General features: G+C 27.0%; 6 protein-coding genes across 6 annotated transcripts; 5 read left to right on the top strand and 1 right to left on the bottom strand.

Annotated features, from left to right (window-relative positions):
• Positions 1 to 202: 202 nt before the first annotated feature.
• On the top strand, positions 203 to 2,067 carry Phum_PHUM463200 (uncharacterized protein; the record flags this gene model as incomplete). The annotated part of the gene is made up of 4 exons (XM_002430065.1): positions 203 to 409; positions 787 to 930; positions 1,399 to 1,535; positions 1,677 to 2,067. 4 exons carry the CDS (start codon positions 203 to 205, stop codon positions 2,065 to 2,067), a joined length of 879 nt encoding a protein of 292 aa, XP_002430110.1.
• Positions 2,068 to 2,684: 617 nt separating this feature from the next.
• On the top strand, positions 2,685 to 4,361 carry Phum_PHUM463190 (paramyosin, putative; the record flags this gene model as incomplete). Its single annotated transcript, XM_002430064.1, has 3 exons — positions 2,685 to 2,900; positions 3,302 to 3,811; positions 3,912 to 4,361. 3 exons carry the CDS (start codon positions 2,685 to 2,687, stop codon positions 4,359 to 4,361), a joined length of 1,176 nt encoding a protein of 391 aa, XP_002430109.1.
• Positions 4,362 to 5,261: 900 nt separating this feature from the next.
• Phum_PHUM463180 (ubiquitin-protein ligase BRE1, putative) lies at positions 5,262 to 12,706 on the top strand (the record flags this gene model as incomplete). Its single annotated transcript, XM_002430063.1, has 17 exons — positions 5,262 to 5,420; positions 6,394 to 6,576; positions 6,647 to 6,836; positions 6,948 to 7,210; positions 7,296 to 7,628; positions 7,708 to 7,807; positions 7,924 to 8,069; positions 8,851 to 8,934; positions 9,428 to 9,496; positions 9,874 to 10,515; positions 10,657 to 10,818; positions 10,901 to 10,981; positions 11,065 to 11,370; positions 11,587 to 11,853; positions 11,978 to 12,228; positions 12,304 to 12,490; positions 12,569 to 12,706. 17 exons carry the CDS (start codon positions 5,262 to 5,264, stop codon positions 12,704 to 12,706), a joined length of 3,561 nt encoding a protein of 1,186 aa, XP_002430108.1.
• A 458-nt stretch (positions 12,707 to 13,164) lies between these two features.
• On the bottom strand, positions 13,165 to 15,591 carry Phum_PHUM463170 (uncharacterized protein; the record flags this gene model as incomplete). Its single annotated transcript, XM_002430062.1, has 4 exons — positions 13,165 to 13,318; positions 13,454 to 13,520; positions 13,601 to 13,726; positions 13,794 to 15,591. 4 exons carry the CDS (start codon positions 15,589 to 15,591, stop codon positions 13,165 to 13,167), a joined length of 2,145 nt encoding a protein of 714 aa, XP_002430107.1.
• A 1,197-nt stretch (positions 15,592 to 16,788) lies between these two features.
• Phum_PHUM463160 (uncharacterized protein) lies at positions 16,789 to 17,637 on the top strand (the record flags this gene model as incomplete). Its single annotated transcript, XM_002430061.1, has 3 exons — positions 16,789 to 16,958; positions 17,061 to 17,262; positions 17,404 to 17,637. The coding sequence occupies 3 exons, from the start codon at positions 16,789 to 16,791 to the stop codon at positions 17,635 to 17,637; spliced, it is 606 nt and encodes a 201-aa protein (XP_002430106.1).
• A 2,133-nt stretch (positions 17,638 to 19,770) lies between these two features.
• Phum_PHUM463150 (coiled-coil domain-containing protein, putative) lies at positions 19,771 to 23,514 on the top strand (the record flags this gene model as incomplete). The annotated part of the gene is made up of 9 exons (XM_002430060.1): positions 19,771 to 19,910; positions 20,002 to 20,316; positions 20,422 to 20,549; positions 20,647 to 20,822; positions 21,310 to 21,340; positions 21,421 to 21,898; positions 21,992 to 22,080; positions 22,205 to 22,519; positions 22,676 to 23,514. The coding sequence occupies 9 exons, from the start codon at positions 19,771 to 19,773 to the stop codon at positions 23,512 to 23,514; spliced, it is 2,511 nt and encodes an 836-aa protein (XP_002430105.1).
• Positions 23,515 to 23,789: the final 275 nt, after the last annotated feature.

Genomic DNA, 23,789 nt, shown 5'->3' with positions numbered 1-23,789 from the left:
GGGCCAATGTTTATACAATGAGGGAAATAATATATTTGTTTATTCAAATTTATATTTTCCCACCTTTTGTTATAATGGCGGTTTACAGTCGAATTTTACAATATTTTTGGAATGTTTTAAAAATGTTATTTTCGTAGTATATGAATGTACATGAATTTTAAAATCACAGTTTTTAAAAATAAATCATTTACTCATCGTTATAATGTCCAAAAACTTCTGTTCAAATCTTCACACGAGAATAAATCATCAGATTAAATGTAAATCTTCAAATGAAGAGTGCTCAGTAATAGATGAAACTGGGATAGTTTGCGGAGAAACCGACAATCTTAACATATTTGAAGAATTTCGGCTTATTTATGAAGAATGTTTAAAAAAATTAGAAGGATGCCCCGATTATATCATATTACGGGTACAATAATTTATTTTCCTTGTTTTCAATGTTAAAAATGATTGCTTTACCTTGTAAAACTTTTAGTTCAATGTCAAATTATAAATGAATCAAATTTTATTACCTGGTATGAGAAAGCATATGTTAATTTTTATTATATGTGTCAGTAAATAATTTTTTTAAAAGTACAACTTTTTCAAAAAAAAAAAATTATTAATAATAAGTGAGAATATTTATATTGTTCATATCTATATAAGCATTTACTTTTTTTCAATTTTTTTTTCTTTCTGTGTATCTAGTTTCAAATTAAGTTTTTTCAAGGTATTAATAATTAATGTCATGTTTTACTTTAATATTTAATTATAACAACAATATTTTCTTTAATTTTTCCTTTTTAGAAAAGGTTAGCTCCATTCAAAAAAATTGTTGATGATTTATGGCAACAAAATAACATGCTTGTTGAAGCTGTCGAAGAATTAGAACAGGAGGCTACCTGCCAAGTAAAAAATTTGCAGAACAAATTGGATAGATCATGTCAAAAGGTATGCTAACGAATAATAGTTTTAAGAAATAATTTTATTCAATAATAATTTTAACCGAAGATGACATTGTGTTTCCAATGTCAGATTTCATTAAAAAAAACTATTTAAAAAATAAATCTCTTTAGTTCAAGTACAATCAATGCTTTTAATAATCTATGTTTTATTATTTAATTGTACAATCTGCTTTTAAAATTGCAAAATGTTTCGATGAGTTAAATAAATTCTAAAAAGTTAAATTTTAAGTCATAATTGTGCTTTCTGTGTGTCTTGTTAATAAATTTCAATTGGTAAGTTAATTATTATATTTTATTTAATTTAGCTTACTTTTTCAAAATAAAATAATAATTGTTTTCATTTTTTTTTTTTTTTTTTTTACAATAATTATATATAGCTTAGAGTAGTTTTTATCAAAATATTTATTGTAAAACCTAAGAATAGGTAAAAAAAATTAAAATATCTCTATTTCAGATAGAAGAACATAAAAATGATATTAGGTGTTTAATTAAAGTTATTCGAAGACTTAAAGATGAAGGTGTTTGTGATTATTCTGGACTATCATTTTTTACTTTGTGCCCTGGTTGCATTTGTGGAGAATGTGAAGACAGGTGTTTTTGCTGTTTTTCACATTATTTAAAATATCATCATTGATAGTTCATTAATTAAAAAAAAAAACTTTTGCACTGTATTTATCAATAACTTAATTATGTTAAATATCAATTTGGTATTAATTTCATTGTTTGTTCCAGTTGTCTTTTTCCTGATCAAGATGAAAAAAAAATTTACAGGGCAAACAATACCCCTTTTAAATGCAGTCAATTAAAAAATGATTATAGCGATCTTAGTAGTTCTTCAAATGATACCTGTGTTTGTCCTCCTAGATCGTTCGAAAATAACGAAATAAATTGTCAGACATTTTGTTCGGAAGAGCATTTAATACAAAATAATAACGTTTACAATACGGATAATTTTCATCATCAAATCGAACGATTTAATTACGATTCGAATAAAATCGAACCGATTTCGAAAATGCCCAACAAATGCAATTGTAAAGATAATGATGCATTAGATCGTTTAAAACATCTCAGTATTAATTTAAATTTTTCGAGAAATCCTGAAGTAAATTTAAAAAATTTTTGAAATTCTGGCAAATTCCTAAAATATGCTACGGAAAATAAATTATTATTGTACCAAAATTATTATCATATTTGTATTTTTTTAATACATTTAAATTATTTATTTATCAATGCGTCATTCAAATATTTATTTATTATTTTTAAATAATTAATTTTTAGATAATTTTAAAAATTTGAGAAATTATTATAATGTCGATGAGTAGGTTCTAATTGTTTTAAATGCAAAAATTGAAACTCAAATTAACGTTAAAAAAATTGATCTAAATTTAATAAATTAACTAAACATAAAAATAACGGTACTAAATTAATGTTTCCCAAATAATGTTTCCCAAATAAATTGGGATAATTTTAATTATTTTTTTTGTTTAAACCGACAATTTTTCACGAATCAAATTTTAATAATTTGTTTTCGTTTAATTTATATTACGTATTTCCGCAGGTATTATAATAAAAACTTATTTATTTATTTTTTTTTTTTTTATTCGTAGGAATTGCATTGTTCTCTAAAAGCAAAAGAAAGGTTTGTATTACTACACATTTTTACTTTTTTTTTTTTTTTTTTAAAAAAAAAATCTTTTTTTAAAAATTAACAATTAATTGAAATTTTTTTTTTGTAGAGAAATGCAAGAACTTAATAAATTGCTATCGGAAAAAGATGAAGTTATACGATTGAATTGTTGTGAAATTCAAGATCTCAAAAATGAATTAAATATAAAAAATAAACAATGTAAAGATTTTTTACAACAGTTAAAAAGTGCAGCGAAAAAAACGAATGAACAAATTTATTGTGGAGAACAAGATAAAATGACCGTTAATGATGATGCTGCTGCTGCTGCTGTAAGTTGTCAAATTTGAAAATTGACTAATTTTAATAACATAACAATTAATTATTAAATATAAAATGTAATTTTTTATATATCGGTAAAGTCTTACCGCTCTTAGTTTTTAAAAAGAATGAAATTTAATTATAAATCGAAATTAACTTATTTTAAATCGGTTACGCAAAAATATTTATAAATTACATACAAAATTTACTTTATGGGTTTTTTCCTCAACTACTTTGATTTTTAGTGTTAAAAAAAAAAAAAAAAAAAATATTAAATATTTTGTGTTTTATTCATAGAAGAGGAGAAGGTCCTGTAAAGTAAGTTTTTTTTTTTTTTTTTTTTTAATCAAAATGACGAATTTTTTTGCATGACGAATTGCATGATGTTAAGACGTTGTTTTTATGTTTTTAGATGTTGAAAGAATCACTTCAAAATTTATTAATGGGTTTTGAAAAACAAAAAACTTCTTTCACGCAACAACTTCGCGAGAATGAATGTCAACTTCAAATAATGACGTCGGAAAGGAAAAAATTAATCATCGAAAGAAACGAATTGAGTAGTAAATTACAATGCGCGACACTCGAAAACGAAAGGTTGATGAAAGAAATGGCTCAGAAAAAATTTAGAAACGTCGAAACCGAAGAATTGTTAAAAACGATCGAGTTATTGAAATCCGAAAAAAATGATTTATTGTTGAAAATAAATTGTTTGCACGAAAATATACAAGACCTCAATCACAGTTTTAAAGAAACGCGATGGGCATTGACTTCGGAGGTTGCCGAAAAACACGATCAGATACTAGAGTTGAAAAAATGCAAAGAAGTTTTGGAAGAACAATTGCGACAAGCCGACAAGCAAACGCATTTCAAAGACGACATCATAAAAGAGCTGAGAAAAGAAGTGAAAAGTTCTAGAAAGTCGGTAAGGAATCGATCGAAAAAGATTAACAGGATGTTTCCTAAAAAAAAAAAAGTTTTACCTTAAAAATTTTTATTTTTTTTCCAAAAATTCATTCATTCAGATGTCAAACGCAGACAATACGTCGAAAATTTCATCTCGCGAACATTCACCTCCCACGCAATTGGTAAATTTAAAATCATTAAATGCCCCTAATAGTGAAAATAAAATTGTCGATGATGAATTGAAGTTAGACATACATATATTTTCTATGATATCCGACAAGGAAAAAAATAACTTGGGCCTAAAAGAATCGAATCCAAATCGGTGTTCGGTCGAAATACAAACGGAGTCTCCGAATTCTTCTTTGAAAATGAGAAACGTTTCCACTCAACATCGAACGCCTCCCTTACAAAAATTACCACGGTCTTTCGGTACCCTAACCGTGACACCTTGGAGTGGTGCAACTTCAGACGCGGTCGTAAAAGAAAATAAAAAAGAATCGGATATTCGTGGAAAAGAAAAGAAAAAAAATCTCAAAGGAGTTTACACTCTTCCTTTTAGTAATATTTAATTTAAGATAAACTTAGTTTAAGTTTGTAGGGCGGGGAAGGGGGAGGGGGAGAGGGAGGGGGCGGGAATTTTATAATTCATATACATTTATTTACTTTATTTTTGAATAGTATAAGTTTATCCTACTAATTATAATTTGAATATCAGTTAAAATTTTTTTTTTTTATAAACAATAATATACATAAATATTATTTATTTAGATGAATGTATTAATCCCCCCTCTCCCCCGAGGGGGAGAGGGGGGAAATTTATAATTAATTAAAGGAAATCGAGATTAATTTACCAAAGGGCAGTTTTTATTCAATAAATTAATTTTTTTGTTTTTTTTTTTTTTTTCTATATGGAAAATAATGAATTTGAATTTGAAAAAAAAAAAAAGAGGAGAAGGAGATTTTTTGTTTGTTTGTTTGTTTGTTTGTTTGTTCATCGTGAAGAGTTTTTAATTCCGAAAGAAAAAGTTTAAAAATAGAATTCTCCAAGTTTCGTTTCAAATGTGTGAGAATTTGTGTTGTCAACTGTTGCAGGGAGCATTTTAAACTCTGAATTGTTTTCACAGTCTGCGTTTAATTAATTGAACGAATTTTTTTTTTTTGTTTTTTTTTTTGTTTTTTAATTTGAATTTGATTCTTGCAGGTAATTTTTTTTTAAAAAAAATTTTAAGTGAGATTTAAATAAGAAATTTCACAAATTTTTTTAATTTTTTTGTTGATTAGACGTAAAAAATGAAATGTTTGTGTAAAGAAATGTTGTAATGTTTTCGTATAAGTTTTATTTTAAATAATTAAAATTTTTTTTGTTTTTTTTTTAGGCGCGTTTAACGTTTAGCGATGTAGTAGAGGAATTGAGAAGGAAAAAAAATATAAAAAATGATTTACTCGTGATTAATTCGTACTCGTGTAAAATGAATAATTATTATCAATCGAATTTCGACGGTCCTGATTCTGGATTTTTTTCTGCTACTTTTTTACCGACAATTAAAAAGGATAAAAATGGAAACGACAGCATTGGTGACACGAGTAAACTTCGAACGGAATTTGAATCATTTAAAACGTCCTTAGATGTGAGAATGAAGGATTTAATCAAACAACAAGAATTAACAAGGCATTTAGAAGAAGAATTGCATAAAACGAAAATGGATTTGGCTTCTTTACAAGAAAAAAAAAAAAAAAAAAAAAAAATTCTCGAAAATCAAGATGATGTTCGTAGCAATGATTCTTCTCTAACTGTGGGTTGAGTGCTAATTTATATATAACTGTTTATATTAACATTAGTTTTTAACGTATATAATAATCCCTTTGATTATTTTACTATTAAACTAACCTTAATTAATTAAACTAATAATACTTTTAATAAAAATCATATTTTAATATGAGTTTCAAATATGTTTAACACGGTTAATAATAATTATAATTTTATAAGTTTGTCTTACAAACAAACATGTTTTGGCCATCTTGTATCTTAACAACGATAATAATCCATTCGTTTTAAATTTTATTAAACAAAATATAAATTCTCAATAATAATTCTTAACAAATTCTCATCATTTGAATTAGTAATGTTTCCCAAAAAATCGGGGAAAAAACCCATGATTAAAAAAAATATTTTTTTTCATTTTGTTTGTTTTGTTTGTTTGTGTTAAGTAGCTTAAAAAAAAAAATCTATGGTTCAGTTATGACAAAAATGCACTCATCAGGCCATTTTTCTATTTTTAAATGAAATTTCATTCAAAACCATGTAACAATTTTTTTTTTTTTTTTTTATTGCTCCGGTAATAAATTAAAAAGCAAGTTTTAAAAAAAAACGTAATAAATTAAAAAATAAATGTGTAATATTAAAATATACCAAAAAAAAAAAATTTTAAAATCCTCTCGTTTTTGTAAAGAAATTATTTATAAAATTTTTTCATTCATTTTTTTCCCTTCTTTAATATTTTTAAATGTATTTTTAGACAGAAAAAAAAAAAACACGTTCTTCATAAATTTGTTAATAAAAGGTTTTATACTCATTTATTTTCTATTAATAATTTCATTTAGATTTCTGATGGTGGAATGCAACAACATGGATATGAAGTTTTGTACGATGCCGTAAATCGAGTTGAAGAAAATTTAAGATCATTATTTGATACACATAAATGTGGACTTTCAAATTGTAAAAATATCATTCAAAAAGAATTGGGAAAAATATGTACATTAAAAAAAAATTTAATAAGTTTAATGGTATGCATAATATCCATTTTGTTGTTGTGGTCTCTTATGCAAAATGCATAATTGTTACTCTTTATTACAGAATAATAAAAACTATAATAATTATGAAAAATTGAATGTACCATCTAAAGAAAGTGTTTCTTGTAAATGCGATTTGAACGACATAGAAGTTATAAAAGAAAGAGCTGTTACGGGGGTTGCTGTCCTGGAAGAAATGAAAGAACAATTGGAAATTTCTGCGCAACTTATTCAAAAATATATTCCTCAGGCAAGTTTGTATAAGGAAAACTTTTTTCCTAAATAATTACGGCATCATAATAAATAACGATGATAATTTTAGTTTTTAAACGATTCGAATAAAAATGCTTTGAATAACATCGAAGAAAAATTTGAATGTCTTCGCAACGAATTCGATAGTATAACCGATGAATTATGTTGCTGTTTGGAAAAGTTAAAACATTCGCTATGTAAACCTTGCAACCCTAAAAATGTAGGAGCTTATTCCAGCGGGGATGAAATTGTCGAAACCGAAGACGACAGCATGCAAAATGAAATGTTGAGATATAAATACGATCAAAGAATTATGGAAGAAGAAATTTGTAATCAAGAAAATAAAATAAAAAAATTACAACAAATATCGATGGAAGTAAGTAATGAGAGATTTGAATTTTCACAAATTTGATTTTTTAATTTTAATTTTTTTTTTTTTTTTTTCCACTGAATAATTGTAGCTGGAAGATGAATTGGCACAAAAACGTGCTCAAATAGGTTGCGAAAATAGAGAAATAGATTGCAGAATGGTGGAAATATGTAGATCGATAGATTTGATGAAAGGGATGACACAGCAGTTGCGGGATGTTCAATCGACATCATATCCATTTACTTCCGACAATGAGGATAATTATTGTTTGCAAAAAAATTTATCCCCTCTCAAAATATTTTTTATCACTTTGCAAAAATTCAGCGGTACCGTTGAAAAAACTCAAGATATGATGGCTCATTCATTAACCATCAAAGAAGACAATGAAAAACTCGAGGAAAAAATTGGTCATTTGGAAAAATGTGTACGCAATTGCCAATAAAACAAAAAAAGTAATAAAAAATTATTTATTTAATGTTGATAACAAACCTGAAATTTTCCAGGTATATAATAAGGATGAAACTTTGAGAGCGTTGCAAAACACAGTCAAATTTAGAGAATGTCAATTGGAAGAATTTAAATCTAAAATGGAATTATCAGTGAGTTAAACACGAAAAAAATTATCATTATTGTTATTATTTTAAAGTCTTTATGTTTTTTTCCATTTTATATAAAAAAATTTAAATCGAATTAATAATATTATTATTAGGAAAGTCAAGCATCTAAATTATCTCAAGATGTTGAAGAAAAATGTCGTCTCATTAGCAATCTACAAGAAATTGTTAAAAAATGCAAACAATATGAAGTAAGTCCTCCTCGTTCTTCTAGTCGATGGATATGTTCGTGGTCGAAAGGATCGAGGCATGTGCATGATATATGATATGTGCCCGGTCATCAATTTATTATTAAATTTAAATTTAAATTTAAATTTAAATTTTAAAACAAAAATCAGGTCGGTTTAATTTACAAATACATTATTAGCCTGATACGGAAAAACCGTAAAGTATTATTATCATCATCACATCTTCTTTTATTAATTAATTTAAAAAAAGAAAAAGAAAACCCGGCACGTACTTATCATAGCGATTATAAAAATAATAATAATAATAATTTGATTACTAATGATATTAAGAAAAAAAATATAATAATAATAATAATTTAATATTTATATGTATGCGTATAAAATTTTCTACTATTTATTTTTTTAAAAATTTATTTTAATAATATTTAATTTAATAATATTTAATTTAATAATATTGTTATGCAATTAATTAATTAATTTATTTTTTTATTTTGGCTTTTCACAAAAGTAGTTTTAATGGTTTGTATACACATTTGTATTTATTTATTTATTTATTTTTTTTAAAATTATTTAATTTAATTAATATTAATTATTATTATTATTATATTTATTTAATAAAATTTTTTTTTTTTTTTATTAAAAAAAATGTTTTTTTGCAACTTTTTGTGTGTGTGTGCGCGTGAAATTTTTGTTGAATTTTATTTATTTGACGCTCGTATATATTTAATAATCAAGGTACGTTATCACGTATTATTTATGTACATAATTTTTTATTAATTTTTTTTTTTTAAATTAATTTATGCGAATAATTTTTTTTTAATAAAATTTTTTTTAACTATTTCAGGTAAACGTTTGGACGGTACAAATCGAATCATTGCAATTTAAAATTTGCGAATTGGATAATAAATTAAAAAAATCAGAAAAAGACGTAAGTTAATAACGTAAATAATATTCTATGTATTTATTTATTAATTAGTTATTATTAATTAATTTTTTTTTTTTTTGAATTTTAGGTAATAACGAAAGAAAAAATGTTGGATAGTTTACATAATAAATTAATTATATTAACTTGTAAAAATTTTACATTAAGCCGCGAAATAAATATATTAGAACCTAGATTAAAATCTATGTATAAAACTAGTAATATGTTTGAGGTAGTTTAGTTATTAAAATAATTAATAATAATAATAATAATTTTTAAATTAATCTTTTCAAAAAAAAAAAAAAAAATTTGAATTATATGTAAAAAAATTTTTTTTTATTGAATTTTATTTTTTTTTTTTAAACGATAATTTAATTATAAATAATTTATTAAGGTACAAAATATTAATTTTATTAAAAAAAAAAAAAAAAAAAAGATAATTTTTTATAAAATTTTAATTTAATTTAATTTTGATTTTTTTTTCTTCTTCTTCTTTTAGAAAATGGTTAACGATTTACAACAGGAATTAGAATGTCGAGAACGTGAAATCGAAGAACTTTGCGAAAGGGTTAGAATATTATATTTTTATAAAAATAAAAAATGTCGGTTGTTAATTAAATAAATTATATATATATATTTAAATGAATATTTTTTTTAGATAAAACAATTGGAAGAAGAATTAGATTGCGAATATAAAAAATTTGAATGTCGTGCTATGGAAGATTCGTCGAGAATCAAAGAATTAAATAATATAATAAAAAATTATCAAAACGAACTTTGCTGTGCGAAAAAAAATTTAAATATGGCCATAACCGATGCAAATAATAAATTATTACAAGAAAAAGAAATGGTAATTATTTAAATATATATTTTCACATCGCGTTGATTCGCGATAGTTTTGCGTGTTAAAAAATTATTATTATTATTATTATTATTTAATTTCAGAGTGAAAAAACGGAATGCGAATTTGAGGAAAAAATATTTCAACTTAACGAAGAGATAAAACAACTTCGAGGAGAATTAAATAATAATTCGTTAAACGATCAATACGTGGCACAAATCAACATGTTGGAAGATACGATAAGAAAATCAGAATGTCAAAAACAAATATACAATGAGAAAATTTGCGATTTGGAAAATATGTTGAAAACGACAGCGTCGGCACGGGAAGAAGAGCAAAAAATTTTAATGGAAAAATTATGCGATGAAAAAAATGAAAATGTCAAAAACAAAGCAACCATAACGCAATTAAACGAAACTATTAGGCAGAGGGTTTTAAACGAAAAATTATTGAAACAGTGCGTGGACAAGTACGAAGAAGATAACAAAAGTTTAAAAGTTGAAAATGAAGAATTAAAAAATGAATTGAACATGAGAAATAATTTATTGGATTCCGTGCAAAATAACGGTAACGTAAACGTTTCCGAATTCGAAGAATTTATTTGTCAGTTGAAAATGCAAAAAGCCGACATTAAATCGAGATGTTGTAATCTTAAAGCGGAATTAAATAGAGAAATCAAAATGAAAAAAATGTTGGAATCGAGAGTTGACGATTTAAATTTAATGTTGGAGAGTAAATTAGAAGAGGTTATTTATTGTTTTATTATCATTAATAAAAAACCCTTTTTTTGCAACACGAGTTTAATGATTTTTTTTGTAAAAAAATAAATTTTTTAGTTTGACGAAATGGTTAAAAATTACAATTGCACGCAATCGAAATTAGAACAGACATTAACGAAAATAAATATAGGGAGTAAAAGTAATATTTCGTATAAAAGTAAAGAAAATATGAATGAAAATTCACCGTGTCAATGCACGTGTAAAAAAAAAGAAAATGATTTGAACGATATTGAAAATACGAAACTTTTCACAAGACTTTTAATTTCCGGAGTAAGTTATTTAACACCTGTTTTTAACCAAATCACCGCCATTTTGTTTTTTTTTAACGATTAAATATGATGATTTCTTTTAGATCGAATTGGAATCTCTTAAAAGTGAATATTTTGCATCGCAAGCAAATAAAGACTGTTTAATATCACGTTTAAAATATGAAGTAAGTTGAAAAAAAAGGAAAAGTTTGCAATTTATAAAGAGGTCAAAGTTCAAATAAAAAACGTTTTTTTTTTTTTTTTATAGGTCATGTGTTTAGAAAAAGATTTAGAAGAATTAAAAACGAAAAATGAAGAATTAAGCGAAGAAAATAAAAAATTACGTTGCGATTTTGAATCCATCATGGAAAAATCATTTTCCGTTGAAAATACGTTTAAGGAAAAACAAAAAGAATTATGTGCCAAATTACGTTCTACGCTATCGGAAAAAAATGAATTGTTGAGTTCGGTTGATAAACTTCAAAATCAATTGGAACAAATTTGTTATGAAAATGTTAATAAAGATGAAATAAATAAAGAATTAGCAGACGAATGTTCTCGTCTTAAAATAAATGTAAGAAACAAAATTTATCGAATTTTATTTTAAAAAATTTATATACGATTAAAATCGATTAAATTTTTTTTTTCTGTTTTAGAATAGTGCAAATGAAAGTTATATGAAAAATAAAACGGAAAAATTAATTTCAAGTTTAAATTCGGAGGTAAAATATTATTTACGTGATTTTAAGTTTTGATTATTTTACGGTTAATAATTGAAAGAATATTACAGATACAAAATTTACAAAGCGAACTTCGTTGTGCAAAAGAAAATTACGATGCTCTCGATAAAAAATATCAGGCGTTGTTGGAACAATTTAAAAATCTCGACAAGAAAAAAGCAAATCTTGAAAATTTATATCGGGATCTCAATAATGAAAATTGCGAATTGCAAGATTTAAAAATCTCGATGGAAAAAGAATTATGCGAATTGAGAGCGCAAAACGTTATATTGAAAAATAAATTTACGGTGTTGAGTAAAAAGGATGCGTTGAACGGCGTGGACACCGATAAAAATTCATTATTTAATAAAATAAAAGACATGTCTATAAAGGTGGATAATTAAATGGCAATCACAATTTATTAGTTGTACACAATTTGTAAATTTTTTTGTATTTTAACAGTTAAAAACTCTTGAGAATAAAGTAATTCCCGAACTCCAGCAAGAAATATCGGAAAAAAATTGTTGCATCGATAATTTAATGGTTGAACTTAACGATTCGAATGCAAGTTGTCAAAGAATGAGAAATGAAGCACTCAGAGTGATACTTCATACGAAAAAATATTTAGGAGCTCAACGTTATGCCAACGAAGCCCTTAAATCACGATTGGATTGTTCAAACGAACAAGAAAGCATGCTCGAAGCAGAAAATAGGTAATTTTTTAAAACCTTTTTCGTTAAGGTTAAGTAAAAGGTTATGGCGTTGTTTTATTTGTTATTCGCATGCAGCGAATTAGAAGAAGAATTGAATGCTGTGACGCAAATGAATGATTTTTTAATATGTCAACTCAAAGGATTTAAAAATGATGTCGCGGATGTTGCAGAACCCCGATCGCATGCTCCATTACCATGGGGTTGTGCTACCGTCGAAAGGGATACAAGTTCGTCCGAATACTTGGCAGAATCTGGATTTCAGGTATGGTTACTTTAATTCGTACACCGTAAACCTTTTAAAAAATAATCATTCGATAATAACTTTATTTAATTATTTAAGAGCTTACAAGAATCTCCCACGAATATGGAACGTCACTTGTGCAATTGCAGCAATCAAGGAATTAAAAGAGGAAGTTCTCAGTGTATTAATTTAAGGAAAAAAAGTAGCGGATTAACGGAAAGTTCTCCATGCAGGTAACAAAAAAAAAAAAAAAAAAAAAAAAATAACGACTTCATCGTTTTTCATATCTCAATAATATATATGCTACTTGGTGGCTATTATTATTATTATTTTGTACATTATAACAAACGCGTCGATTAAGGGATATATTCACATACATGTATATACACATTCACGACACACATTTCTATTTAATAATAATAATAATAATAATAATAATAAAAATTTCTATTTATTCGCCGTCGTTGACTTTTTCATTTAATTTTAAACGAAGTTTGTAATGAGGTAAAAATGATAATCTAACCAATGGTAAATTTCTTATGTATAATTCAATGAAAAAAATTAAAATTTTCTTGGCTTCGTTTGGTTCAAATATTTTCATGCTCGTAGGAGGACACTATAAAATTAATTTATAATAAATTATTTCGAAAAGGAAATTTTAAAAAGGGAATGAAAAGGGAAGAAAAATAATTCGATTATACCTCGAACGATTGATTTATAATAGATTCTTTAAAATAATAATAAACTTCCGATGGATTTCTCCACATTGATGACGTAAAATACACGTGAGTGTAATAAACGGTTCCGATTAAAGCAGATGTTCGTTTGGGTTCTTTGTCAAATTCATGGCTGTTCCACGTGAAAAATTAAATTTTTTTTTTTTTTTTTGTTTTTTTTAAGTAAGTTAAATATGTGAAAATAATTTTTTTTTGATTGATTGGTTTTAAAAAAAAATTTTTATTTATTATTTGAAGCGTTTCACACCTGCAATATTTGAATGTTTCAGTCAATAAAATTTTTTCAAGAGAAGGAGCAGATCCCATTTTGTCTTCTAAAAAAAAAAAAAAACGTTGGATTTATAAGTTGTAACGGTAACTTCTTTTTATTTAAAAATAAAGGTAAGATTCTTACCGATGAAAGAGGAAAAATGAACGTTGTCGTCTTCTACGTCATCCAATAATTTGTAACATTCTTCTTCGGTTAGGAATTTCCAAAGGAATATACCTGGTTTTTTTGTAGGTATGTCGTTGGCAAAAGCTGATCGTAAAAAAAAAAAAACATGTTAATTTTCGTTAATATTTGCACGGATGTAATAATCGTAAACCTTCACTCAAAGCTCTGAGCCAAATAGTGACCGCGTGAGCGCCAGCATCGGAATAAAGTAACGGTTTTTCAACGTTTAAATTTTTCAAAGATTTCGGTATGACGAGTTTTAATTCTTCCGATTTATATTCGCACGTCACCGCCGCTTTGAATAACGCACTCGTCACGTCTAAACCGTTTGCTATGACGGCTTCGAAAGAATCAGCTGCCGGAGAAAGAACGTCGAAAAATGTTCTATCTCCAATATCAACTTTTCCGTAATGTTTAATCGTTTTAGTTGCACATTTAAAAGCGCGCGAGCAAAGTTCGGGAGTGATTTCATTTGAATTTTGTATACTTTTTGCAAGAGAGTTAAAAAATATGTGGTAGAGGGCTCCGGAAATGCCGCCCATGGAAGCGGAACACAATTGACTGATATCCGAAAAAAGTTTGTAAGGCCAGGTAAAATCCAATTTTTTATCATAAATTGCTTGTTTTATTGCTGTGGCGCCTAATTTTAATTGCGTTCCCGTGTCACCATCCCCCGATTCTGAATCGATTACATTTAACTGATCTTCGCAAGAAATCAACGCCTCGGCTGCAAATTCAATGCATTGCTTAAGAGCCAAACTTTCTTTTTCGTCGATTTTCGGGCCAGGATGTGCATTTTCAAATTTACCATCGTGTGAAGAATCATAATTGCGTTCGGCCTTAATCACGAGAGGTAAATCTTTATATTCCGCGTCTTTTTTATCTAAATTTAAACCCCTTGGCTTAGGCCACGCAGATGCTGTTGTAGGAGCCTCTAAGTATTTTACAGTTTTGGGTGATTCAACTTTTAATAATGTAACTGAAAATCCATTACTATTTCGATTTGAAAAAAGTTTACCACAATACAAAAGTAATATATTTATATTTTTTTTATTTAATTCTTTTGTCAATTCATAAGCTATAATGTTTTCGATTAGTTTTGAGGTTGACCCATAATTATTAATTAAAACAACAGCATTTTTAAAAGGAGCACCCATTTTTGCCATGGAATTATTTAAAAGTTCAAGCAATACTATAGACACAGTATTACCAATATTACTAAATTTCATTTTTTTTTTTCCATGTTGCCCATAAAGTCCCATACCTAAGACCATCTCGTCAGGTTCGATGTAAGGTCCCAGCGATTCGCAAAAGGTTTTACCACAAGCTGGTAAATTAACACTCATTGTAACTAAATCTGTTAAAATAATGTTTCTACATTCATCTACTATTTCCTCCAATGATTTATCTGATTCAGCCATTTCACCAGCTATTTTATATATTAAAATACTCCCTGCCAAAGCTCTCCTTCCATGTTTTTTAGAATCTGGTTCGAAAGCATCATCACCGATAATGAGCATTCTTATTTTAATTTCTTCACTGATAGCTTTATCTAAAGCTAAACCAAAATTTAATTTATCTCCGACATAATTTTTAACAAGTAATAAAACACCATCAGAGCTATTTAGAGCAACTTCTTTAATAGCTATGAAAATTTCTTCCGCAGAAGGAGATGAATACATTTCACCCATGACTGCTGCAGTTAACATTCCTTTTCCAATATAATCAACTTCGGATGGTTCAATCCCTGATCCACCACCTCCTATGATTCTTACTTTTCCCCTCATCGATTTGTAATCTCTTCTAAGAACTATATTATAATTTTCTAAAATGACTAAATTTTTATTCGACATACAATTTCCCAGTAAATTATTATACACAACATTTGAATAATCTTTTAAAAGTGAATTTATCCTAGGGTATTTCACACTTTTACTTTTAGTACACATTTTATCGATTTGAATATAAAAACAAAATTTGAATTAAGATTAAAAAGAAAAAATAAAAAAATGATAAATTTTTTTTTTTTTTTTTTTAGGAAATTTTACTGTGCAGTTACACAAATAAACCATCAATTTTTTTAAATTTTTAACTAACCAGGTGTTTGAAATTTTTTTTTGTAACTTTCCTCTTTATATTTTAAACAATCGCAAATAGGTAAACGTTCTTTTGATGATAAATTACAAGACATTTTTTTATTATTATTTTATATAGTTACATAAATCATTTAAATTTTATTCATAATATTGTCTTTTGTTATTGTAATATACATATTTCAAATTTTCGAATTTTATTTAAAGTAGGTAAAACTTTTTAATAAAAAAAAAAAATTAATTTTTAAATAAAGTTTGTTAAGATTTTTTATTACGAACTGAATGACATGTTTTAACTTGATAAAATAACCTAAACTTGATAATATTATTTAAAACATAAATATTTAAAGAAATAATAATAATAATATGTCATTTATTTTATGAGAATCTGTTTGTTTTTTTTTTTTTTTTTTTTTAATATGTAAGGAAATTACAAAGGGAGATTTTAACCAATGGTTAGATATGTGAGAAATTTAAATTATTAATTTTATGTATTCTATGACATAAATCCGCCATTTTTATCGATCGATCGCCATTTTCATTTAAAAAGTGAAGCTAAATTGTAGCCTGAAATATTGTACTTGTAGTATTACGTAATTTAGCGGGTAGTTGTAAGCGATAATCTTAAAATTGATTTGAAATGCCAAGTAAGTTTATTATAAATAAATAATAATACTCATAATTTTTTAATTGTTGTATAATTACATTTTAATTCGCATAGCAATGCGGCCTCATTTATAATTTACTGGTAGCCGCAATTAGTTTTTACCCTTTGAGGAAATAATTTTTTGCCTGTTTAAAATTATGTAGAAATTTTATTTTTTTATTTTTATATATTTGTTATACTAACACATATGAAAAGGTTTGAATTTGACAAATATTTAATTTAAAAATAAATTTCATATATACATAGCTAAACTTTTTAAAAAATGTTTCAGGTTTCTAAAGAATCAACGTTTTTGAAAAACTTTCATTGTGAAATTGAATGTGTATAAGTAAGATGTTTTGTAAAAATTAATTTTGTTTTTTAATTCAGGAAAGGTTCTGTAAAAAATGAATGGCAACAGCGTAGATAAAGATGTTTTAATTCAGAGCATTAATTTTCATGGACAGCAACTTCATAAGCTTTGTGAGGGCAATCATAGGCTTAATGAAATTTTACTAAAAACCAGCCCTCAAAAAATTAATTATCATGATTTTAATGCCAGACAAAAACACCTGAAGTAATTATTATTTTACATTTATTTCAAAGCTTTTACTTTATCAGATTAAGCTTACAGTATTCGATTTCAAAATTTAATAATCATTTATTTATATAATTTTAGTTTTCAAGACAGAGGTAAAAGATTAAAACTTCAAGAATTTATTGTTAAAAATGCTACTGTTTTGTTTGATGAATCTTTCACTGCTCAACCTCCTGAAAATCGATCTAAAATTACTGTTGACGAATCATTTTATGCTGCAGTTCCACCATTTGAAACATTTTGTAATGCTGATAAGGAGAGTAAAATAAAAAGATTTTTTGAGGTAAAGAATTTTAAACTATCCATTAATAAAAGTAATATTAATAAGGTTTTATTAGAAAATATTTATAATTTTTTATTTTTTTATATTATATAGACGACAAAAGTTGGCGACACATTGTTATGCGTTGTTTCGAATAAACAGTCGATAATTGGAGTTAAAATTTTACTCGTTGAGGGAGAAAGACCGCATGTTGTCGCTGATTTAGGAATTAAAGCAGTTCTTCCTATTTCAAATGTAAACACTCCTCAACCGCTTTTAATGGGAGATTTTGTAAGGGTAACAGTTTTGGAAATTGTACCCGAAGCTGACAAATTGGTTATCGGTGAAGCAACGCTTTACACAGATCCAGTACCTAGCATTTACAAGTCAGTATAATTAATGTTAATTTTTTAAGCATGAATTTGCACAAATTGTTACTCAATACTATTAGATTTCTTTTTTTTTTTACGGTAGGCTATAAAATTTTAGATCAAATTCTTTTTCATAGGTAAGACTGACACATTATTTCTTTCTTTAATAATTTTTTAAAATTTTCTAGTCATTGTAAATTCATGCTACATAGTTTAAAAAAAAAAAAAATTTTAATTCAATTTAAATTTTTCTTAAAAGCTTAAAAATTACTGCCAAATTTCATGTCTTGCTTATATTTTATAAGTAAAGTTAAAGTTAGTAATTTTTTTTTTTTTTTGTTTTTTTTTAGTATTAGGATAAAAAAATAATTGATATTTCAGAATTTAAATTATTTATTTAAAAAAAGTGGTTTAGACTACTATTAGGTATATAATTTATTTTGTGACATTGTCGTGCTAATACATATAATTTTAGTTTGTAATAATTACTACTAACAAGAGAGGAATGATAATGCCAAGATGTCATTTTTGGAGTTTGTAAAGCTTTAAAACCTATGAATCTACATTTTGTATGATGAGCCATTATAATTCTCTTTTAGAAAGCCAACTTAATGTGCAACTGTGCTCGAACTGACTGATCTCCAAAAAAAAAAAAAAAAAAAGTTTATGTTGAATCATTTTCAATAAATTAGAGAGAGAAAAAAAAAAAAAAAACAAACAAACAAACTCAAGGGAGGAAGAAAATGAGGATTTTTTAAACTCAAATTTTGATCTATAATATTTGAGAGATGATTGATTTAAGAACTAAAATTATGATTCCTACATGAAAAAACAATAGAAAAGTACGATACACACACACCGCCAGACAAAAAAAAATTACTAAACTTATCAGGAAATACATGAATAATAATAATAATAATAATACTTGTGGATTTTAAGGAAGATTATTTTAACGATATAAATAATTAATTCAAAATTCTGGGAACAAAAGTTTTTTTTTCGAAAAATTTTATAGGCTCTGAGGTGTAAATGATTATTTTTTTTCCCATAATATTGAGAAAATCATCAAAAATCGATTGGCAAAATTACAAAATATTTTACACTTCATTTGAGAAACTACTGATAATTATTATTATTATTCAATTAAAGTAATTTTTTTTTTTTTTTTTTTTTTTTTTTTACTTTTTGGTCCTTTTTTTACAAGTGTTTAAAAAATTACAAAACAAGGACTGATCACTAATGAATGGTAAGTATCACACGTCACAGAACCCTTAATAATACTGTTAATTAAATTATTTCGTTTCTCTATTATTAAATATGAAGAAATTTATTTAATATGCGGATGGTCGTCATAAAATTATTAATTAATAAAAGACTAAAAAAAAAATTTTGTTGACTCACAACTTATGGTTTAATAAATTTTAGGAATGCTCAATATCATTCATCAGGGGATGCTAGTTTTATAAATATTTTTATTTAAACTTTTGTGGTTGTTGAAGATGTTTTTATACCTTCATACCTTCCTATACAGGATTTTTATATGATAAAATCGATGAAACAATAATAATAATAATAATAATAATAATAATAATACCGAATGGGTTGAATTGTCAAAAACTTCCACTTGCAATAAAAAAGAAATTTTGAAATTATTAAATGGAGTTATTAAATGGATGTCAAGTTAAACGTTTTATTTAGAAGAAAAAAAGGTTTTAATATTATTATATTATAAAATTCAGTATTTAATGTTGGTTAAAAAGACGCTTCGATTAAGGACACAAGGATTACTTTTTTTTGTCGTTACATCTACGTTAAAATGATTTCGACTTAAATTTTTGGGGAAGGTACGTAATTGCAGACATAAATGATGATGACATTGTGGGAATGAAAACGAACCAAAAAAAAAAAAAAAAAAAAAAAGGAACACTCTGAAAAACGTTTATTTTTTTTATTTTTATTTTTCCCAAACGTTTCGGAAACGGGATATTGGATTTATGGAATATAAAATGCATTATTATACTCATTATACTCATTTTGGTTTCATTATAAAAAAAAAAAAAGTTTTTTGTTTAATTGGTCTTATTTAAAGATGAAGGCAAACTTTTACGAAAAATTTTTTTTTTATTCATATAAGTTTTACTTCTGTTTCTGTAGAAAAATGACACAAGATGCTCGTATTGAATCTTACGATAATTTATTACACAAGAATGTCGGATTCAATAATCCCGGAAACGTTGGATATTTGGGTTCATTGTTAGGCATCGGAAATGAATATTCTTCTAATCTTCCCGGTTTACGGTAAGAAAAAATTTTATATATATATATTGGATTTTAAAAGTTCAAAATTTAATTAAAATTAATTAACATATATATATATATATTTATTTAGTGAAAGATTTCCAGAAGAAGAGTACGCGACGGAATTACGAGCCATGCAGGCAGCTAAGTGGGCATTTAAAAGTGTCGCCGAAGGAATTGAACATTTCAAAGGTGGTCGACATTCTGAAGCTTTTCAATGTTTAAACAAAGCACTAAATGTTGATCCTCGAAACGTGGAAGGATTAGTCGCACGTGGAGCTTTGTATGCTAACAGTGGTAGCTTTCAAAAAGCCATCGAAGATTTTGAAATGGCACTTAAAGTTAACCCGAATCATCAGAATGCAAGGAAATACATGGGAGAAACGCTCGTTGCTTTAGGGAGAAGGTTTGTAAATTTTTTTTTTTTTTTTCATTTCTTGCTGCTTTTATAAATTAACCTAATTTTTCGATTAAAAAAAAAAAAAATACGAAATTCCTTTTTTTTTTGTAGTTTTGAAGAAAAAAATGAAATGGAAGATGCCATGCGAGCTTATCAGCATTGTTTGGTTCTTTTGCCGTATCACGAAGAGGCTCAAAATTCAATTGATTTTCTGAGGTCTAAAAACCTTGTTACCATGGGTGAAAGCGAAGAGCACAGAGATAGGAAAAATAGAAAAGAAAAGAAAAAAAAATCTAAAAAAAGGCGACGAGCTTCCACGAGTGGTAGTAGTTCCAGTTCGAGTTCGAGTTCCAGTGATTCCTCTTCGGACTCTAGTTCCTCCTCGGGATCCAGTAGCGGATCGTCTCAATCCTCTCATTCCCGCCGAAGGAAAAAATCAAAGAAAAACAAGAAGGAAAGAAAAGAGAAATCGTTGTCGCCACTTTCTAAAAGGATGCAACTCATGGATTCCGGTGCAGAAATTGATGGTATTTTAAAATTTTTTATAAACACATTTTCCATCATTTATTTATTTATTTATTAATGTAACCCTGTGAGAGTTGTCAAATTTTAATTAATAATAGACTTTTTAAACAAAAAAAATTTTTGAAATTACAGATACAAGAAATATTTAATCTAATTAAATATATATATATATATATGATTGTGAAAAAAAATGAAATTTTCTTCAGTAATTAACAATCGTAAAAAAAAAAAAAAAAAAAAAATAATGTTTGTTTGGAGAACTTATATATTTTTAAAAATCATTTTATTCAATTTTGTGTGTAATGATTCAAACAAAATTTATTGTAGTTAATTTTTGCCTTCGGATTCTGGAATTTTAAATAGTTTGGTATAAGCATAAAAGCCGTGAATTTTTTTAAATAAGCTGACAGCTTCGTTTTTTTTCAATTACAAACCATTATATCGATGTAATTTTTTTATTATTTAGGGACTCAGCGAAACCAATGCAATCCGGCATCGTTTCCAAGTAAGCAAACGAGATTTTTTTCATTACTGCACGAATTCATTTTACATAGTTTTCTACCAGTTTTGTTTTATGATTTGCAGGAATGATTTTAGATAAGGACGCGGAATACGAAATGAGAGTCCGAGCATTTCTCGAACAAACCAAAGGTGAATCGGATTACGAAGAACGAGTTCGTAAATTTTTGGCCGAAGCGGCTCGGTTTAAAATGGATCGAAAGTCTGACGAAAAGTCAAAGAAAAAGAAAAAGAAAGAAAAAAGGGAGAAGAAGGAAAAGGAAAAAAATAAGAAGCGAAAAAGGGAGGAAAAAGAAGAGAAGAAACGAAGGAAGCGTAATAGGAAAGATAAAAATCACGAGGGAGAAGAGGACGATGACGAATTAGATGCCGCGCGATTGCGCGAAGCCATAAGAAAAGAATTGGGAATGAAACATGATTTGCGTAGGAGAACAACTCACGAAGAAGAAAATATGTACGAAAGACAAATGACTGCCAATCACGAAGAAAACATGCCTTTAAAATTGAGCGATTTTTATTTTAAATCAAAAGAAGGAACTAAAAAGTAAATGAAAGATGATATAAAAAACATTTTATAATTTTTTTTTTTTTTTCAATTTTTTTAATTATTATCTATAAATTTTTTTATTTTGTTTAGATACGATGAAAAGCACATGGAAGATAGGAGAAATTCTGTTGAAAAAGGGAAAATGTCACCCAAATTGCATAGACCAAAAAGTGATGAAGGTAAATACACACACACAAAAAAAAAAAAAAAAAAAAAATGCTTCGTTCGCAACAAAGCATTCAATTTCACTTTTTAAATTTTGGAAATTTTTAGAAAATAAAAAATCTATTGATATTTTTGAAGAATCTCCTCCTAAAAACAAGACTAAATTGACTGTCGGTGGAGGTTCAAAATATCAGGTAAAAAAAGACAGAGAAGACAAACCCAACTGGGACGAGACGGATGATAAAAGGATGGTCCTGCCCAAAGACGATGGCAAAAAGCTCATGGACGACCGTAAGAAAAATTTACCAATTCTTCCGGAAGATAAAATTCCGCTACCGATTGAAAAACCGAAATTGTCTCCCGTTCCGCCTCCGCCTTTAGAAGTACCGATTAAAACGGCGGTTGACAAATTTTCATTTAGAGTCAAAGTTATCGATCCACCCGTGGCTAAACGTATTTAAAATTATTATTATTATTATCTATTTTCAAATTCATTTTTAATTTTAGAAAAAAAAAAAAAAAAAAAAAAAAAAAAAGAAAAAAAAAAAAATTTGTTGAAAGTTGAGAAAGTCATTTTTACAAAAAAATTTTTAATTTTTGATTTTTCAGCATCGAAAAGATCGGTGAGCACGAGTTCTTCGAATTCGGAAAGTAGGAAGAAAAAGCAAAGGCGAGCGGGTTCCTCGGTGTCTTCGGGAAGCAGGAAATTGAGTATATCTTCTAGTAGAGGACGACGGTCGAGATCGCGGTCTTTTAACAAATACGGTTCCAACTCGAGATCACGTTCGTACAGGTCGTCAAGGTCGCATTCGAGATCTTACGATAAATATTCCAGGAGCCGTTCCAGATCGTTGCGAAGATCGTCCAGAAGTCCCAGACGACACATACAGCGATTTAATCGTCACCAACGCGGTACATATTACAAGCCGAGATTTCAAAATAATTCCCACCAGTACAGGAATCAGCGGGGGCGAGACAATTACAATAATCGCGGTCGCGGGTACTACAATAACAGGTACGACAACCGATACGATAACCGGTACGACAGAGGGCGAAATCGTTACGCCCAACGTTCCGAAGGTCGAGGACGCGGTCGTTACTTTCACAACAATCGGCCTCAACATTACAACGACAACAGGAGGCGGTACTACGACGACGAGAGGAGAAGATCTCGGGACAGGAGTCGGAGCGGGAGTTTCGACGACAGAAACGATCCCATGAGAAAAGTCGGAGCGGCCAAGGATAAAATCGACAAGTATATTGAAATGGAGGAAAAATTAGAGCCGAGAAAGAGGGATGAGCCCTTATCGGAGGGCGAAGCCACGGATTCGCCTCCGAGAAAACCCGAGGGTCCCGTTTTACCATCCGAAAACATGAAAGACGAAAAATCAGGGTCGAGGAGCAAGTCGAGTAAAAAGGAAGAAATAAAAGAAAAAAATAAGGAATGAAAATTTTTTCTTAACAGTTAGAAGAAAAAAAAAGTTTATGAATAATTAGAAACCAAACACGAGTTATGTTAGAATTTAATATACCGTCACATTTTATTTTATTTACATTAGTTAATAATAAGAATTTAGAAATACCAAGAGGTATATCATCAATATTATTATTACATTTTTTTTTTATCTTGCGACTAAAAATACATTTTACATTTTTATTATTATTATTATTATTAAAAAGAAGAAGAAGAAGAAGAGAAAACAGGCTACCATTATTATTATTA

The sequence above is a fragment of the Pediculus humanus genome, genomic scaffold, assembly GCF_000006295.1.
Source record: "Pediculus humanus corporis 1103172108247 genomic scaffold, whole genome shotgun sequence".
Lineage (NCBI taxonomy): Eukaryota > Metazoa > Arthropoda > Insecta > Psocodea > Pediculidae > Pediculus > Pediculus humanus.
The sequence above is the reverse complement of the archived record's forward strand: the minus strand, read 5'-3'. Positions and strand labels throughout refer to the sequence as shown.